Source organism: Sturnus vulgaris, chromosome 4 (assembly GCF_052056855.1).
Source record: "Sturnus vulgaris isolate bStuVul1 chromosome 4, bStuVul1.hap1, whole genome shotgun sequence".
NCBI lineage: Eukaryota > Metazoa > Chordata > Aves > Passeriformes > Sturnidae > Sturnus > Sturnus vulgaris.
This window is the reverse complement of record NC_142246.1, coordinates 30722039-30741584: the sequence shown is the minus strand read 5'-3', so window position 1 is coordinate 30741584 and position 19546 is coordinate 30722039. Positions and strand designations below refer to the sequence as shown.

Below are 19546 nucleotides of genomic sequence, written 5' to 3'. Positions count from 1 at the left end.
GCAGAAGACAGTTACATTATTCCTTTAGCTTACCATCAGGCCAAATTTATGCCAGAGAACTCTGGTAAAGGCTTTGTTCTTTTCTAGTCAGAAAAGCAGCTGGATAATACACAGGAAAACTGTATTCCACCTTTACTTCTTCAAAGCAAACTTCTAGTGCGAACTTAATGTAAGAAATTGCAATTGAAATATAATTGCAGGAAACCACCAACTATTTAGTATAAAGACAAAGGCACAGCCATTTCAGCATGCAGGTGCACAATCAAGGGGTAACTAGTCATAAAAGTAAGTATTCAGGTGATAAAGGAGGGGAGAATCTGCTTTAAAGGATCCTGGGGATACATATTTTTGTGACTTGAGAAAAAAGTATTCACCCGTTTACATAGCTGATATTGCAGGTTTAAAGAAAAATGCAAACTACCGAAAAGGCTACTGCAGTTTGATACCCATCAATCTTTATTCAGACTGGCCCGATTACTTTTAAAAACACCATTAAGCAGACACACACTGCCATCTTGTGAGCATCTCTAACACAGCTGCAGGCTGATTTCGGAAGAGAGGAAAACGAGTTGCTTGGAGCAAGTAACTTAATACAGTACAAAACATATACAGACTTAAAAAATGCTGCACTGAATGCTTTGTCAATGGTATATTATATAATAGAGATACACAGAGCAAAGCTAAAAGTATTTTATTAATAATTTATTGTCAGTAAGAAAGACTGGCTAATGGTAATTTTCAGTAAAAACCTTTACAAGACCATTGGATCACAAATATACAGACACTATAAAAACTGTGTCATGGTGGTTTTGGTTCTAAACTGGTATGCAGAGGGTCCCCAACACACTTTCCAAGAAGGGAAAAAAATGTTTACAGTTCTAAAATACAGCAACCCATTTAAGACATTTCCATATAGCTGACCCAGAAAAATATCAGACCTAATGTATGTACAATTGAAATTGTGTGATTATGTTGAATGTTTTACAATGAAATGTCAAACCTTAAGTTTTCAGGGGAATACATACAGTGATGCCCTGATTATAATAAGTCAGGGTGCTCATTTTTAATGGCACACTAACACCACTAGTTTCAGTGGAAAACAAATTCACAAAATATCTACAAAATCTAGTTAAAACTATTAAAATCAAAACTGTACATAAAATTTACAAAAAGTAGGAGAAAATTAATTGCATTAGAACTATATAAATATATGCATCATGCTAACATGGAAAAGTGGTATGTGATTTTTTTTAAACATAGAACAATGTAAGTACATAAAGGATGTTCAGAAATGGCACAGCCAATGGAAATCTTGGAACTTTCCAAAAACAGTAGGTCAGGAAATGGAAAGAGGTTCATTTAGTGAAATGAATTGCATGATCCAATGCTGCCATGCCAGTTTAGCTCACTGAAACAAAAGCATTTACCGTGGTTGGAAAAAAAAAAAAAGAAGAAGAAAGAGAAAAAATGAAAATTGTTCTAGATTTGATAAAGTTTCTTAGAGTCCAGGCACTTTTGTTGAGTGTGTCAGACTTCTGTATGTTGCTGGGAATCAAGTGGAGGAATTTTCACATCTTCGAAGTGACCATCGTCCCCACTCTCATAGTCACTCATCATGACTTCAGACTCCATTTCACAGCATGCTGACACATCCGAGCAGGAGGCTGTGGAAGCGTACACAGACATGGACATGTTGTCTACAGTGGGTGCTTCAAAGTCTTGGCTGAACCCCAGTGAGTACGGAGCGTACGGTTCCCTGTAGCTGCCGCCGCCGCCACTGGGTGTAGTCTGAGGTTCTGACATGTCTGCAGGGTAGTGGTGGGGAAGGTACTGGTTCAGGTTAAATCTCTGCCTGCTCCTCGTAGAAGAACCCAAGCTACCTACGGCTGGCATGTCTCTGGGTGGCTGTATTGACTCAAACTGGTCGCTGTATTCGGGTGGTAACGGTGGAAGCTCATCAGGTGCAGGGAAGTCATCAGGTGGAGGTGGAAAATCACTTTCTATGTCATAACCGCCAGGGTAATAGTCTGTATCGATGGCATTTGGATCTGTGTAGAGGGGAGCTGACTCCTCAACCACTTCGTAATTTGGATACTCTTGGATACCTGGCAACTGAACACTTGGCATCCAATCTGATGTATCCCAGTGATAACCTAAAAAGTTAAAAAAAAAAAAAAAAGGTAGTATTACTATCTGGTATTCAAGTCAGTCTGAACTGAGAAATCAACACATGTATTAAGACAATGCAATCACTGTGATTAGGACACTACTTGTTAATCAGCAGTTTGCCCTGGTTGCACAAAGGACATTCAACACAACTTTACTTTATGCCATGCATGAGATAGTGCATCATTCACACTTGAACTTTTACATTTTCGCAGACACCACACCTAACGTGGGAAGAGCTGTAGCCACCTATGGAATGTGCTGTCACAATACATAGCTGTTCACTGGATAGCAAAGAATCAACACCCTACCTGGTGCAGCTAAATACTTAATTGTTGCTGAGTAATTAAGTTTGGGTGATAACAACGGCCTATTTTTCTTAAGAATATATTTACCATATATAACCTTCTTACATAAAAGAAGCAATTTCTATTTGGTAAACTATTCAGACCATTTAAAGTGACTTTGCTGCTCAAGCAAATTAAAGAGTTAGTTTCACAAAATGCTGTTAGCTCTATAGGAACACCTCTGATAAAAATCTTTCGTTATTAGTAAATACATTCCACATTCAGTTACAAGAACAAAACAGGAAAACCAAGCATAATCATGCAAAAATGACTGGACTTGATCCTCTCTTGCAAACTCCTTTTGAGTAAGTTTGTCTGCTGGAAACTAGATGGAAGCCTAAAAACTAAAAACCAATAATTTTTCTCATCTGAATGCCAATTAAAAAAATACACTGTTGTAATATAGTGCAACTCTAGTAAAGAGAAATCACTGCAGACAAATGCACAGCAAGCAACTGACAGTAAGTGTGTGTTAAAACCAAATATTAACAGAAATATTTTGTGTGAACATCAATGAACTGCATGCAGAAGTCACCTCTTGAATTGCTGAGGTCAGGAACAGCAAAAGATTCTTTAGGTGGCAGAATAAGAAAAAGGAGAAAACATCTGTAGTTAGGAACCAAATAGCAGAACCAATATGAAGACAAAAAATGACTAGTCACTATGACATTCACGCTGTTTTTGTCCAGTTTAATTAGCAATACTAAAGCTGTCTTTAAAAATTTTTTTCTTCTGAGCTCCTTATTTGTCAAAACTTGGTAGGACAGCTACTGAATTAATGTACAGCCCATCTGGCATATAGCTGTCTTGTGGTAAAATCTGCAATCTGGAGTTTACTGAAATCCTTGTGTGACTATATTCAGGACTTCTGCTACACAGGGTAACAGGACTTGATCTGATGTTTTTCTTTCCTTGTATCTACCCTTGTGTTTTGATACAGGGCTCCATCCATTGGCACTTACACTTTGAAGTATATCTTGAGTATCAAGGTAACTCTTCCTTTAGTCTTGCTTCCTTACATAAAGCACCGGGAAACCTGCCTCCCTTTGTACAGCAATTCCAACAACTCACACTCAGCAGAGAACTGCCCTGTATTATCTGACAGATATTAAACCTCTCTCTTTTCAGGAATCTGTATTCCCTATTAAAGTCTCTAAGGATGAGCGATGCCTATCCTAATAGCAGAATCTTCTCCTAAGAATTCACACTTTCATCTGCTGGAAGACTGAAGGGACAGAGGTTGACTCTTTGGAGAGAAGTTCTTATTTTTTTAAGCTTGCCTACCCAGATAAGAAACATACTATTCAGACTAATGGAGATGTCAGTCTGAGCTCTGAGACTCTTAAAACATCTCTGGCCTCAACTCCAGGAGAAGGTTCTGATCACTACATTCTTTATTTTTCCTGGGAAATCGGGTTCAAAACTAAAGCCAACAGGCTTTAGGATTTAGAGCACTTTTACCAAGGAATGGAGAGATCTTGGTTTTCCTCTTCTTCTGAGGCAAAGACCCTTTAACATAAATGACAGGAACACAAACTAGAACTGGATGTGCCCATCTTTATGTGACAATCTGCTAGACTGAAGCTGTATTTTCTCTTGCACTCCACATCGCTGATTTGCACCAAGCCTGAGAAGCAGTGCAGAGAATACAGGCCTAAAGCTGTCCTACGATGAGATTAGCTACAGTTCATGTTTCCAGGATGCCTGTTGGACAGAAACACTTGGAGAGACTAAAGGTAAGCACCATCTGTCCCAGAACACGACCTTGCTGCAGATCCTGCAGGAGGAAGGATCTCTGCTGCTTGAACTGACACCCTCCTGAGGGTGCTCAAAAGCAGAACTCTTTACCTCAGATGCTTTGAAAGAAGAAATGCTTATTAAGAGCAGAAACTTTCAGATCTTAAGAAGCAGCTGAGAAGGACATATTTAATTTCTCTACAACTGCAATGCATACAATGTTTGTATTTATCTTATGGTGATACTAAAACACCAAGCCATAGTTTTATCATTGACTTGAGAACTACATCTAAAATTTTTAGATTCCACTAATTAAAATCTTAGAGAAAATCTGAATCAGTTATTAAATATATGTCCTCTGGTAGATCTGGCCTCTTTTACTCCTGTAATTCTCCCATTCCCAAGTACTGTGCATTGCAGTTTTTCTGCACTGAGGACTGTCTGTAGGTACACATTAATGAAATGGCACCCTCATTAATGAAACATTCTCAAGTAATTGGAAGTTCTTGCATTTGTCTACTTTCTTTTGTGTCTGTGTAAATTAAAAAGGGTACTTCAGATAACAAACCAAAGTGAAACTTTATCTACTATAATCGATTTTATGTTCTTACAATGGCTTCATTTTAAGTAGGGCTTAGTAAAAAGCATTATGTTTCCTAGGCTGTGTCTAGAAATAGGAAGCATAGGCTGGAAGTTATTTCAGAAAAACCTCTGCAAACTCATGGTCAGAGTGAATCATTTGCCCTCTACTGGAACTTAAAGTACTATTTAGTCAATTAAAACAATAGTTAGCATTTGTATAGACTCACTGGCACTTTTATTACTACTGTTATTTTGTAAAGTGTTTGTGTTTCCCAGAGTGGTTAGTTCTTAAACGTTAGCAAAAATGAAATAAAATACCATTGAAAATGCCTACCTTGCTTCTTTCTAACTCCCAAATACATACTACACACACACGCACATATATGTGTGTGTACATATACCCAAACGTACATTTTAGGTATTGTTGTAAGGCTGCATAGTAACAAACTGCTTAAACTGAGGAGGATGTGTATGGCAATATCTCAGCTGCAGACAAAAATAATTTTTTCAGACAGATTGATCTGAAGACCAAGGAAGCGAGTACTGATATCAGACCATTTTGATTCTGGTCAGCTGGACAAGGTATCAACAGGTGTGGGTGGGAGAAGAAAAGGAAGTGGAGGCTGCTGCTGTTTCATCTACAGTGCTGCATGTATTTGGCTTTGATGTTGTCTCAATTCTGCTGCCAGCTTTAGTATGAATATTCTCAGAAGAGAGTAAGCACCCAGATCTTTTTATGCCAATCCCTTTTTTCCCAAGAAAACACACTTTGAAACCTGTTCACAAGGTATCTACAGCATACGCAAGAAAATATTAACAGATATACAATATATAAATATATTTTTTACTGTAACTTATCAGAAAGTCTAAATAAATATTTTATAACTTGCATCTGGCTAGGACTACGTTACTAGAAGACAATGTAAGAAGACAAACGTGCATTATGCTGCCAAAGCAGTAAATAAATATGAAAACATGTATATACCTTCTTTTCCCACCGAGTCAACAACAGCATTGACAAGGTGTATTACAGTCTCTATGGAAGCTTGTAAAAGGTATAAAAGGAGCAAATTAAAACAAACCTATAGTTAGTATCACTTTAAACAGCAGACAGATACACATAAAACCCCCCATCCACACTGAAATTTCACTTTGTTACTATTTTATAGAGCAAGAGTATTGGTGTACATACACATTTACTCTCAGTCTAGAGAGTAGTCGCACGTAATACATAAAACACATATCCAAAACTCAATTCTTATTCTTGTTAAACATAGAAAAGTACTTGTAACTACTAGTGAAGTACATTTTGCATGAGCATGAGGCTGCTTAAGTTGTGTACAGAATTTCTGAAACGTTGCCTAAATATACTAATTTGCATAATATTTTATCTACACAGCAACAAACTAGACTTTTCTAAAGGCTTGTGTTAGCTGAATTAAGGATTATTGCATTAGACTCTTCTTTAAAAATGTAAACTATGTTACCTCCCTACCAATGAGATATGGGAAAGAAATTTTCCCTGAAATTAATTAAAAGGATAAAATATGAAAAACACCTACTGAAAATTTCTGTTACTGATCGCTTTAAGTTTTGCATGAAGTAGAAATATCACAGTAGGAATACCAAATTCACGCTGTTACATGCTAATTAAAAAAAAAAAAAATCAAACTTAAATGAATGTATTTTTTATGTCTTCCCTTTCCCTCAAGATAGTTTTGGAATGGAGAAAGATTTATTCTTATAGGGTAAAATGAAGTAAGCACATGCAATTTGTTTGCACAGCTCAGGGATTAAATATCAAGCTAATAAATTCTGAATCTACCAAAATGGAAGGAAGGAACAGTATCTACAGATGCTACAGCTATTTCTCTTAAAATGATGTATTAATGAGTAATCAATACATGACAGGAAATAGAAAAATAATATACTAAACATACGAGACGGTGAGGGGGGAGAACAACGTACAACACAACACTTAAAACCACAGGAAAAAAGCTGGAAGTTGGTATCAGGTCTACTGATAAAATTATGAGGACTGTAAGCATAGCATTTTACTTTCACCAATCATTAAACCAGATAGGTTTTTTGCATGCTGTTAATAACAAATCACTCTACTTCATTAAGAAGCAGAATGTTCTTTATTCCTAAGCTAAAGGAATTTCAAGTTCTTTTTCACCAGGCAGACACAAAAGCAGAAAATGGAATAAAGAGTCAAAGCACACCTTAACTTAGCAAATTAAGTTAGGAGACAACTGTGGCTTTGTCCAATCAGTACAACATGTTTCTGAATATGCATTCATATCAACTATAAAAGCATCTGTCATCACAATGGAAAAGACATCCATTGATTATATTTTGATGGATTTGAGGTGCGATCAAAATATTTATATTTTTATATTGGCTTTTTTCAATGTATGAAATGTTTTTATGAATTCATTTCAATCATGGTGAAAGCCAAATATACTAAAATATGTTCTATTATAACAAAATTCCTTTTTGTGCAGTTTCCTTCATTACTAAAGTAATCAAACTTACAAGCAGTCCCTTAAACTCTGCTCTCACTCAGAACTGATTTGATCCATATGGGAGCTGAGGTCGCAGCAAGAAAAAGAGAAGGAAACAAATGAAACTGTAACACCAAAAAGCTTTTTACTGAGAGCTGAACAGCAAAGTGAAAGTTATATTTGTGCAGAGGCCATTTTTAAAATTCAATGTATTCTTGCAAAAGGTGATAACTAAGGATAAACTAGAAGAGTTTACCAAATTCTAATATGTTCTAAACAAACACAAGGCTCTGAGCAACTTGAGCTGCATTTTCACTGTAATATTCTAACAGCAGAATGATTACATATAATTTTAAGGTAAAGTAATTAACAGTTGGTCTATAGATAGGTAAAATATTTTTAAATAATTAACAGATCTGGGTATTAACGTAAGTAAATACATAAATATAAATAAATATAAGTAAATATATATTAAATAAGCTACTATTTAATATATATTCAATATATGTAAATCCTATTGTAACTAAGAGAGATGCAAAGACAGAACAAATGAACATCAGTAGTGGTACAGAATGATTGCATTTTACATACCATTGTCATCACACGATTCAGACTGGAAGGAGCTGAGTGACTGGACCTCAGACATGCTTTCTCTAGCACTGTAAGGATGGGAGTTCTTTTCATCCAGAGGCTTCTTAGAAAGGCAGGGGTCAAGATCTACTACTTTAGCTGAAAGAAAAAGTTTCAAATGAGGCAATGAATAGATTCTAGATTAAAGAATCAATACAATTTAAAGCTGAGATCTGAACATTTTTACAAAACTTAGTAGAGCATGAAGGCTGATCAGAAACAAAACCCAGTAAAGTCATAATGCCTTTTGTACTCTATGAGGTATAAACAGAGATTTTGTACTCATATTAAATAGTTACCAGCACGCACATTTAACAGGAAAGCAAAAAAGTAAGAACATCTCTTACTGTCATAGTCAAAATCCCAGCTGGGTTTCTGTATTGAATCACTGTCCGAAGGTGAGTTGGAGGGAGGTGGAGGTGGCAAATTTGGTGCAACACTGCAAACAGCTACAGCTTTCCGGTGACCGTGCACAGAATCTGGGTTAAAAGTACTAAACTCAGGGTGCTCAGGGATAGCAGATCCTTCAAAAGAATTCCTGTCAAGATTGTTCCTGGAGTCACTTGGAATGCTTGGAGTGTATGAAATGGGACGAACAGGAACCTGTGGTGGGATGTCAGAATAGATGTTCTTGTTCAATTTTGCATCAAAACATGGTCTTTGCAAGAAGGCTGTCGTAGCTCCCAGTTGCTTGTCTTCAGGTTCTGGCTGGTGCTTCTTCTTTCTACCAACCACTTTGCGGCAAACAACAAAAATCACAACTAACAAGAAGATTCCTGCGATGAAAACAATAATCCCGATCACTTCAGCTAAGCTAATGTTCCAAGATGTTGAAACATATTTATTAAGAACAATGTCTGTGCAGTGTTTGCCTCCAAATCCACGACTACAGTTGCAGTGATATGAACCATAAGTATTCTCACAAAGGGCACCATTGAGACATGGGTTTTCTACACATTCATCGACATCAGTCAGGCACCTATCAGAAACAGAGCACAGAAGTGATGTTTAGTTTGCATCAGTAGTCTTTGTTGTAATCTTGTTCTCAACAATTTTAGATATATTTATTATAAGGTACTAACATGCATTTTGCTATTTTATCAACATCCCAGATTTCAGCCAGTTTGAACTGTTAATTAATACTAAAATTCACTATGTGTGGAACACTACCTACCTTTCTCCACGAAAGCCTGCTTCACACTCACAAACAGGTCCATCCAAACTGTCAATACACTTGCCACTGTTTTTGCAAGGATTGTCTTTGCAATATGGACCCAGCTGGCATCTGCAATGGCAAACCAAACAAAAACAGCTGAAATTACCTTACTGCAAGCGAGTTTAAAATGTGGAATTCAGAGCTGTACCATAGGGGCTATTATTAACTTCAGTCAGCTCCAGTGTGTCTCAAAGTCTGAGCTTTAAGTAGGAAACAGATAAAAAAGGAAACAGAAAAAGTGTTACATTAATCTCCTGTTTTCTAAGGGGTTCATTGATACAATGACCCATACAAACATACCTTTGACCTGTGTATTGTCCTCGGCACTGGCAGATAAAATCATCACTGACTGGGATGCAAGTCCCACCATAAAGGCAGGGGTTGGAAGCACATGGGTTGACGCTTACATCGCAGTGAGTTCCCATAAACAAAGGTGCACACTTGCAGTAGTAACCTGAAAGCAAATACAGTCTTTTTGAAAGATGCACATAGCTTTACTGGATTTGAGATAAAATCCTCCCTGCCCACCTACAGATTTCAGATAAATTCCTCCCTACCCACCAACCTGTTACAAAAGAGAAAGGATAGGAAAAAATAGAAATGCTTTTATTGAACGATGAGGCAAAGTGTAACAGTAAGTTTTCTTAAACATGACTGAAGGATAATTTTCCATTTCTCTCACAACACACAAGTTTTCCCAAGGATTTCAGAATTTTTAAAGAAAGACTCCAAAGTAGGCAGTTAAGAGGATGGACCTCAGATGTCAGCAATGAAGATTAAATCACCACTTTGCCAGATGAACTTTGTCTAATTCATACCCAAAGGACTTGAATCTAGAAGGCACACACAGCCTTCCTACCCACCTACCTACTCAACAACTGACCTTCTACAACTACTGACCTTCTGGGAAACCAAGAATTATGCACAGAATTGTTTTGTCCTTCGAAGCAGAGAAGCTGAAAAGCAGTTTTGAAAACTAAAAGCAGAAGAATAAAGAGCAGCTTACCTCCATTTGACAATGCGTTGCAGATGCCTCCATTCTGACAGGGGCTGCTTGAACAGCCATCTGTGGCAGTCAGTAAGCATCCAGGAGTGACATCCACAGATTCTTCCATGTGTGCATAGTTTCGTGGCTTGCTGTTTAGGGGCAGCTCTTGTCCATTTAGTACAATGGAATCCATACAGCCTCTGAAACCGTTGCTAACCTGAGGACTTCTACCATGTCTTGTACCTTGCTGACGAATATGACCACCAAAAAACACGTGATTGTCTAGGTTTAGTGTTCTAAGTGTACCAGGAGCAGTACCAGATGCAGTATGCACCCTGTCCAGAACAAGTCGTGCATAGTTTCCATCCACTTCAAGAGATACAGAATGCCACTGGCCATCGTTTATCTGAGTGCTCTGAACAGAGACAATCCCAGGTCCACTGCCACAATCAAATTTATATTGCAGTCTTCCATGATGGATCTACAGAAGAAAGCCACAACATCAATAAATAGTCTTCACACTTAAAGAGTATAAAATATTGATGCCTACAGAAGTTTATGTTTGCTGGAGAGACAGGATGGTGGTGGTGTTCATAAAAAGCAGTTTAATAACAACATTTTCCAGTCGCAGCAACTGTGATTTATTCTATATGGTTCTTTTAATTGAAACATTTGTACATTTTGTTCCTCTAGTAATGCAGTCACAGATCATAATCAAAATATTACAATAATTCAATATCTTTCATCTTCTGCTTTAAGTAACTTTTCCTGTATTGACTTCAGCATTATAAGCAAATAAATTTAAAGTTGTTTAAAATATACGATTCAGGAAGCTTTGTTTACACATTTTTAAAATTCTGTAGAAGTTTTTCACCTGGATGTGTTAACACACTCTACCTTTAAGGCAATTTTCAATTATAACAATTCTACAGAGATGTAATGACTCAATCTTTTAGTTTGACACAAAAATAGTAAGAAGATGGTAGGAAGAAAAGAGGAGATATGCACTAGGAGATTTTAATATACCTCTAGTATGCTGTAGTCTGTTCCTCGAGCATACATAACAACTGCATGAGCAGAGTAAGTTCTAAGTCTCATTGTCAGCTTCATTTCCTCTTTGTTCTCATTTTCCATGAGACGATATTTCACATAGCTGCTCCCAGTAAATGTCACAGCAGAACCAGCTGATGCTTAGGAATACAGAAAAGCATAAAAAGTATTAGCACAGGACTGGAATCAAATTTATATTTGGAAAGTAATATAGTTTTACACAGAGTTTTTTAGAGTTAATTCCTTACCGGGACATTGTCCAGCTTTGCTGTCTTGGCAAACACAGGTGTATTTTCCTTCCTTTGGATCTCCTAAGCATTCAGTACCTTCAGGACACGGGTTTCCTTCACACACACTGTTCACCAGGGGGCATTTCCCTTCTGTAAAACCAAATCCATTATTTCTTTTCTGTTGGTGATGATGGTATTTTGTGAAAAGGGCCTCTTAAGTATAGTAGCTGAAAGTACCCCAAATGATATCCCTAACTATCAGACAAGGAAGTGAGTAAGAGTTATGGGGCACAGACTAGACAAACAGCATATAGAGTGGCTGATGCTCATCCTTATCTTGATTACTCAATTCACTTGGTAAAATTGGGAAACTAGTGTTGTGGTTAAAGGCTTACCATAGAATCATTCACCACAAAAGCCAACATTTAGATATTAAACATGGACAGAGTAGATTGGGGAGAACAGAGAAAAGCATGTTTGTATTTGAGACAGAAAAGAAACAGGCTTTAAATATTTACTTCATATGTGCAAATTCACCCAGCAAAGTTAAGTCCTGATTTTAAAAAACAATGGTGTTTTCCTCAAAGATAAAGAAAAACTAATCTTCTGTCAGAAATCTTTATACTTACATATATTTTAATGAGTATTTATTTCCTACATTACCCTCTCAATCCCAAACAAGTTAGGAAACTGTGTGGGCTACTCCTCTAAGTAGAAACCAGGAAGTATTCAGGTACTTTGCAGGAACTTACTTTTGTGCACACAAGACTGAAATTGACCATCAATATAGAATAAGTTACAATAAAAAAATTAACTTCTTTCATAAAATGGAAAATGAAGGTGTAGCTATAAAAAACCCTATCTGCTCCCATAAGCTTGTATTATGTAAACTCTTCAAATGAGGTATTGAGATAAGAAAGAATTACTCTTTACTATGAATAAGATTAGGCAAATATTATGGAGAGAATTGCAGAACATTCCTAATCTTGTCCTGTAACGTAAATTTCCAACTGTGGATTACTGCTTTTTAAAACCAGAACAATCTTTTCAAGGATACAGTTTTCCTATGTTTCTTACCTTTACAAAGACAAACTGCTGTTCTGTGATGACGAGGAGTGACAAAACTCAGCCTGGCTGTGCTGTGGGTTGACATGATGTTCTCATCCACTGTTACCTTTTCTTCACAAAATTTCAAAGGGCAATCTAGGCCTGTGCAGAGCTTATGAAACACATCAATTATCCGGACACCTAAAATCTCCTCTAGGTCAGGCACAGAAGAATTTATCTTGTGGAGCAAAATTCTCATTGGGTGGTGAGAGCTACCAGACTTTTCAATATTCAGGAGGACATCCAGATTAGAAGGAGGATCAGAAGGCTGCAAACTAACAATCTGGATGTCATTTCTCCTCACACCCAAGATGTTTCTTAATGCTCTCTGGAAATTGCGCCAGTAATCACCAATGAATTCTTCAGGGGACAGGTTTGCAAAGCGTATGGCGATACTGTGATTTAATATGTCTTGTGTGATTTGTCTGATGTGTACAGTAATATCAGCTGCAGTTGTAAATTTTCCATCTGTGACAGTGACATTTAGGAGGTACTGTCCTACATCTAACCTTTTATGTGCTATTAGTTTGCCACCAGTACTGGAAACAGAGAACATGGATTCCATTTTGGGGTCCAGACTGTATGTCAAGGTATCATAAACATCTTGATCGGTTGCGTGAATTTTTCCAATGACACCACCTGAATATTCTTCCCCAAAGGCTGTGATAAAGATTTCCAGAGGCAGTATTGCTGGAGAATAAATGCTTTCCTCAATAACTCTAATATCAATGTAAGTCAAAGATGACAACGGTGGTTTTCCATTATCTGCAACCTAAAGGAAAGATGAGGACAGATTTACATTTTTGTTTTATTTAAAATTCTACTGTAGATATTTATACTGTTGTCTTGGTTTAATTAGTCAACCCATCACAACTGTATACAGTAGAGTTGTATTTTTGTACCAAAAAAGAACCACCAAAAAGTCCTATAGGAAAATGCTTTACATAAATTCCATAAACATAACACAATTCCTGACATAAAAGTTAAAACTGAAGATTTAAAAAGCTTATATAAGCAGGCACACACAAATAGATTAAAAGCCTACAGTGCTGAAAATGCCAGGAAGCTACTAACACTGATAGCAAATACAGAGGAAATGCACAGTAGCTGATTTCAGACAGCAGATGGTGCTTGAAGCTTTTTTATATCAAGCATGGAAACCCATTACAAACTTGAAATGAATCATGCACTAGAAATGTACAACATGCTTCACTACAGTTAGGAGGTGGTCTGGAAGATAAACTAAATGCACTGTGCCAAACAGTACTTCAAAAGGAAAAAAAATGCATGCATAAAATTACAATTAATTACAATTGCCTTTCATGATTTTTGGTCACAGAGACGAAAAAAAGAGGTGGGTAACTATAGTGCTATTTGCTTCAGACAGTCAACTACCTTTAACTGTATCAGCCTAATTAAATTTTAAAGCTTTTTTGAACAGCCTATTCTGGCACCCTGTTTGGACAAAGACATACACTGTTGTTGTATGAAGACAGTAAAAAAAAAAAAAAAGAGTGGAAAAGTGAGTGAAGAGCATTCCCTTGGGTTTACTTTTCCCCTTCTATTTCTCACCTCTTGTTTACCATCTACCTTTTTCCAGAACTCTCTCCCAGTTACTGAAAGTGACACTGATGAAATAGTTAAAGAAGAATTGGAGACATGTGAATGTACAGAGGGGATATACAGGGCTCAGAGAGTAGAAGATATTCTGCATTGTTTAAAAGATTTTGCAATAATTTTATAGAGTACACTTTGAAGATCTGCACAGAGATGCTGCTTTTGATTTTTTGTACAAACTTAACCAAAAGAGGAGTAGGCACAAGATTATCTGTGGATGGGCACAAAAACGTGGCATTTTTAAAAGGTAATGCATGTCTTCATTTGTTTCTGGTAACTCCAAAAGACAGGCATGGCTAGAGACTTGTCCTTCAGTTACCCAAATAAATAACAAGAGCTTGAGCTCAAGTTGGCAAAGTTTTGTTTTGCCTAGATCTCTGCCTGGGAACAAGACAAGGCAGGCAGTTTAGCTACAGAAGAAATGCCCAAGGGAAACCAGAAAAGGCTCAAAACAAACACAAACAAAATTATAACAAATGTAGGAAAGTAGGAAAGAAGAGTCCCAGGAGAAACGGTTTTTCAATAGTGCAGATATTTAAAAATGTGCTATGGTTTTAAACTGAAGACTTCAGAGTGTGGCACAAGGACTGCATGACTCATAGCTGAAGATTTTGCACACGAATGCCGTGAGACATTTGTTAATGGATAATCTATTTCCTTTGGAGAGAGGATAAGCAAATATGAGTGACATGCCCATATAAGGTGACCACTGGGAAAAAAAAAAAAATCTCCTTATTTCTATTAAAATGACAAAAAGCAAAGTATTTTGGAGGTAGTGGGTGTGTAGAGTGCATATGGGGAAAGTTTGTATGGCTTTAGTGGGTTTTTTTTGGTTATGAGTTTTTTCAAATGACAGTATGCCTGTAAATGAAAAACATCACTACCTCACTCAGCAATCCATTCAGAAAGCAACTAAGGTGAAAGCTGTTAATACTGAAAAGCACACCAGTAAAAGTCAGTTAAAAACTGAAAATTGGTATCAAGAGATCATACACAGCCATTAACCTGTGATTTGCAAGATCAAAACACAGAAATTAAACATAATGCAAACGTGAGAAAATGCCTTCCTATAGACTTTAAAAAATATTATTTTGAATGAACAGAGGAAGAATATTTTACCTCAACAGACATGCCTGTAATTTTGTGTGTATCATTGGAACTGGAGTCTTGTGATAAGGAAATGCTAGTTTTAGTCTTGCATGCCCTTCATACCCATGGATTATAAGATAATAGCAAATAATTGCAGTATGTCTATTGAAAAAAAGCTAGCAAAGTGTAAAATGACAAATGGCAATTAAAAGATAGTGATATATTTCAAGAATCCAGTCGAGAAATTTGGAAATCAACAGATTAGACAGGTCCAAAATACTGAGATTGAGTAGTAGAGCACACAAAAAGAAGCACATTAGTACAGTCTGCTTTAACAATTTACAGTCTCTGAGAAGTCTTTGTTCTACATGTGTACATTTGTTTTAAGACACTTGTTTAGCTACTGGATGCCATTAAAATAGCCCATATTCATTCCCTAATAAAAAGGCAATTTTTAGCTGCTGTGCTAAAAGACGAGATAGATGAAGTACTGATAAGCTGTTTACAAGCAGACAAGAGACCAGAAAGTGGCTTAGAAATGAAAGAATTGCAAGATGTTAGACAGGCGTCTCACACTTAAGAAAAGCCAGGCACATAAGCAAGGGCCAAAGGTGCAGCTAAAGCATGAAATGTGACAAAGTCAGTGCAACAGCCTATACAGAACAAACATAACTGCCTGCACATGCATTTACAAGAATACATTTTAAAAACAAAATAAATAGAAATTAGTTATTGCTTAGAGAAGATTTAAAGTAAAACATATGAATCTTGCACTACACTGATTCCACATAGAGAAAAAACATCCATAAACAAAAACGTGACTTTGGGGGAACTGGCATATCATTATTGAGGGAAAAATGGTTAACAGAGGAATGATATGACTGCAACCATTTTCATCCCAATTCTTAAACTCTAAACTAAACTACACTTATATGAAACTATATCCGTACTTATACTGATGGCTCCTGGTTACTAACATTTCAGTGACTCAAACAGCAAATTACAGTATCTGTGTGAATTTTTTCTTCTTTTCCCAAAGAAAATAGACTTTGTGTAAATATGTCATAATTATCCCAATGTGGACAGAATTCAGCATACACTGTTATAAGCAGTGTAACTCTAAAATTCTGCAGGTGTATGTTTCTTGTAAATTATCTGCAATAGCATGTGTAAGAATACTTTGGAGATTGAAAGAAATTCCTCGTGTGAAAATGTAAGTAAGAATTTTTCTTAAAACCTGAATCTGGAAATGAAATTTAAGAATTAAAGTCATCCACTTTTAGCCTACCGATTTTAAGTCCTCTGTTCCTAGCTGCTTAATTTATAACTGAACTTAAAAGGACTAGATAAGATTACATCAATTGGTTTGAACTTCTCTCACACCAGGTTACAAAAAGTATTTGAGAGAACTTAGCTAGGTTTATGTAACCTTGGACATGGTCTGGTCTTAGACAACAATAGCAAACGTAGCATGTATTATTGCACTTCAGGGTCATTTTTTGAGTTTTATGCTGTTTCGATGCTATGAAAAAGGTCTACTGAAAATACAATGGAAACAGGTCCAAAAAACAAAAAAGATGTTTTCAATTGCTATTGAAAAAAGAATGTGGCACTACAGAAAAATTTTTAATTACTGCTGTGTTGCACAATCCCTACTTTGATCATGTGAGTTTAGTACAGCACACAGCTTTGAGAGTCAGAACGACATTGGAAAGAGGAATTCTGCAGTCAATAGTGAGTGGCACAAGGGACCTGTCCCCTGCTGGGTTTTTCAACATTCCAACCAGAAGGCAAAGGGCCTATCAAGACAACTCACCCAGTTAACATTTCACTTACACCTTCCTTCTAACTCTGAGTTTATCTGAACTTCCCATTGCACTTGTGTAGATTAGCATTTAAACCAACAGATTTTGTCTATGAAGATGTCACCTCATGGGACATGCCTCAAATGACTACTTGGCATGTCATGATCTCCTAACAGAAAGACAAGTGGTGGAGTGAACACGAGTGGGAAAAGTTAATTAAATACTTAAAATGCAAAACAGTAAGAGGAACAAGACAAAAACATCCTACCTTAACATGAAGCAAATAGTGATCTCTCACTTTGCGATTCAGTGCAGCACTTGTGGTCAGAACTCCCTGCTGGGTAATCTCAAAAGTTCTCTCTTCGTTTCCAGTCAGGATGGTGAAGAGAAAAGGAGGGCCGTTGTGAGAAGAATCCCTGTCTGTCACCACTAGCTGCAGCACACTGAATCCAACAGGCTTATTTTCCTATAGATATATAATACACATTGGTTTTGTTATAATTGAGGAGATGGTCTGATGCTGATTTCTTCCTTGCAACAGAAACCCCAAAAAATTACTGTCAAACCAGTTAATCAGTACAAGAGAAATCAGAATGACAATACTGTTTCAGGGAAACTACTTCCCTCAGAGAATATGACTCAGAATCAATAAAAGGAGAAAGGCAGTTCTTTAAACTTTGTACTGTATTTTTGAAGGTCATTCAGCCTTGACACTTTATATATTCCACTTCTAGTCTGAATTAATATTACTGTAGCCTAATTACCAAGTCATCAAAGATTTAGAATTTAAAGAAAACACCTGTTAAGAATAATCTAATGCCTTTGTTGGGAGGACTAGAAAAATACACTCCTCCATCCGATCCCTTGTGTCCCTAATTAGAGCTCTGAGTACAGCTGTGACTGCTACAGCCACCATCCAGCTAAAATACGAAATCCAGATTTAAAAATTTGCATCAAAAAATCCTTTCAAGTTTGCATCATGTGGATGTCCGAGGTTTCACAGACACTTCACATATGTTGGCTTATCATATATCTTGCATACACATATAACCTTATCTGACACTTGTATTCCTCTCCCAGAGTACTTGTGCTCTACTGTATCAGCCAGATTTTTCTATATACATACTTATTTGAAAAGCAAAAGAAGTAGAAATGTTATTTTGAAGTACGATAACAAAATGCTATCTCTGTTTCTGAGAGAATGAGTCAATTTAGTTATCAGATACCACAAAAATCTGAAGCTTCTTCCCTTTCAGGGAAAACAAAGACCATTGCTTTAAAATACAAATATTCACAGTCTGAAATCCAAAGTAATTTAACTTTCCTAAGAGCTAAGCACATTTTCTACTGTGTCGAAATATGTCCATCTCCAGTACATGAGGAAATGCACACCAGCATTCTTGGGCAACTCCTCCAGCATTTTCTCTGCTACTTTCAACTAGGGCAGGCCCATATGAGTGAACTATAAAACATGAAGTTTTCCTTTTTAATTGAGTAAGGGAAATAGTACAGACAAAATAGTACAGACATTGGCTACACAGTCTGCAGCTTAAAAGACTTTAATTAACATTTATTTCCAGAAAGATTATAATTGGGGAAAAGAAGATGCATTTGACAGCATACAAACATGAATCTGTTGATTTGTTTTTGGATTTTTTTGTTTGTTTTTGTTATTTGGTCGGTTGATTTCTTTTCAAGCAAGATCCAGGACATCTTACATGCATACTGTGTGTATATTGTGTATATTCATTTTGCCATATTCTATTTCAGAATGATGCCTTTATGAATGATGCACACTAGTCTCAAACACAAGTGGTATGTTAGGATGGCACAGTGCATCAGCTAACATTGTCTGATCCTCACTGATCTACTGCACCAGGCCAGGAAACAGAGAAGGACACAAGGGATTGAGCTCATTTACATTACTACTCTACAAAGGCCTTAATGCCATTCCTTTGTTGATTTCCATTTATTTCCTATTGGATTTAGGAAGACAAGAAGTATAGAAGCTGACTCTGCTGTCTTTGCTTTAGCAGTTTTCTGAATCAGGCAAGCACATGCCAGACACTTGAGAATGTGGCCTACTGCTACCATCCTACAGTGTAAAATTAGTCAAAGGATTGCTATGCAGCCAAATGAAATTCCACTCTTGCTCTATGTTCTGTTGCTGATCCCAGAGGAGGCCAATGGGAATTAAGGCTTAACCTATGTGCCATGGTGCAGAACACTAGCTTCACAGTAACAGATACCTAAAGGATCTTTTTCTAAGCAGGAACTTCTAAGACTTAAATAGCCAAATTATTATGTATTTTAACATCCCTGTCTGATTCTAAGATTGTTCTATGCATAATATCTACACACACAAGGAATCTGAAAAAGACCCCAGAGAGGTTATGCAGTTTCCCTCACTGTAAATATTCAAGAACTGTCTGGACCTAATTCTGTGCCATGTGCTCTAGGATGAGCCTGCTTTAG

The 19546-nt window shown here is 36.8% G+C and overlaps 1 protein-coding gene across 5 annotated transcripts in view; it reads right to left on the bottom strand.

Moving 5' to 3' along the window:
* Positions 1 to 433: 433 nt before the first annotated feature.
* The window catches only part of FAT1 (FAT atypical cadherin 1), a 104492-nt gene continuing 85379 nt past the window's right edge, over positions 434 to 19546 (bottom strand). For 3 of the 5 annotated variants that reach the window (XM_088163473.1, XM_088163474.1, XM_014873504.2), the window contains 12 exons: positions 17340 to 17537; positions 12531 to 13332; positions 11472 to 11603; positions 11200 to 11363; positions 10192 to 10654; positions 9486 to 9639; positions 9144 to 9254; positions 8317 to 8948; positions 7931 to 8068; positions 5818 to 5877; positions 3049 to 3084; positions 434 to 2153 (listed from right to left, as the gene is read on the bottom strand). In XM_088163473.1, coding sequence (XP_088019599.1) covers positions 1528 to 2153; positions 3049 to 3084; positions 5818 to 5877; positions 7931 to 8068; positions 8317 to 8948; positions 9144 to 9254; positions 9486 to 9639; positions 10192 to 10654; positions 11200 to 11363; positions 11472 to 11603; positions 12531 to 13332; positions 17340 to 17537 — 3516 coding nt within the window. In that variant the 3' untranslated portion in view covers positions 434 to 1527. The remainder of the gene's footprint in view (positions 2154 to 3048; positions 3085 to 5817; positions 5878 to 7930; positions 8069 to 8316; positions 8949 to 9143; positions 9255 to 9485; positions 9640 to 10191; positions 10655 to 11199; positions 11364 to 11471; positions 11604 to 12530; positions 13333 to 17339; positions 17538 to 19546) is intronic. The other 2 variants (XM_014873507.2, XM_014873510.2) reach the window with 2 other exon arrangements.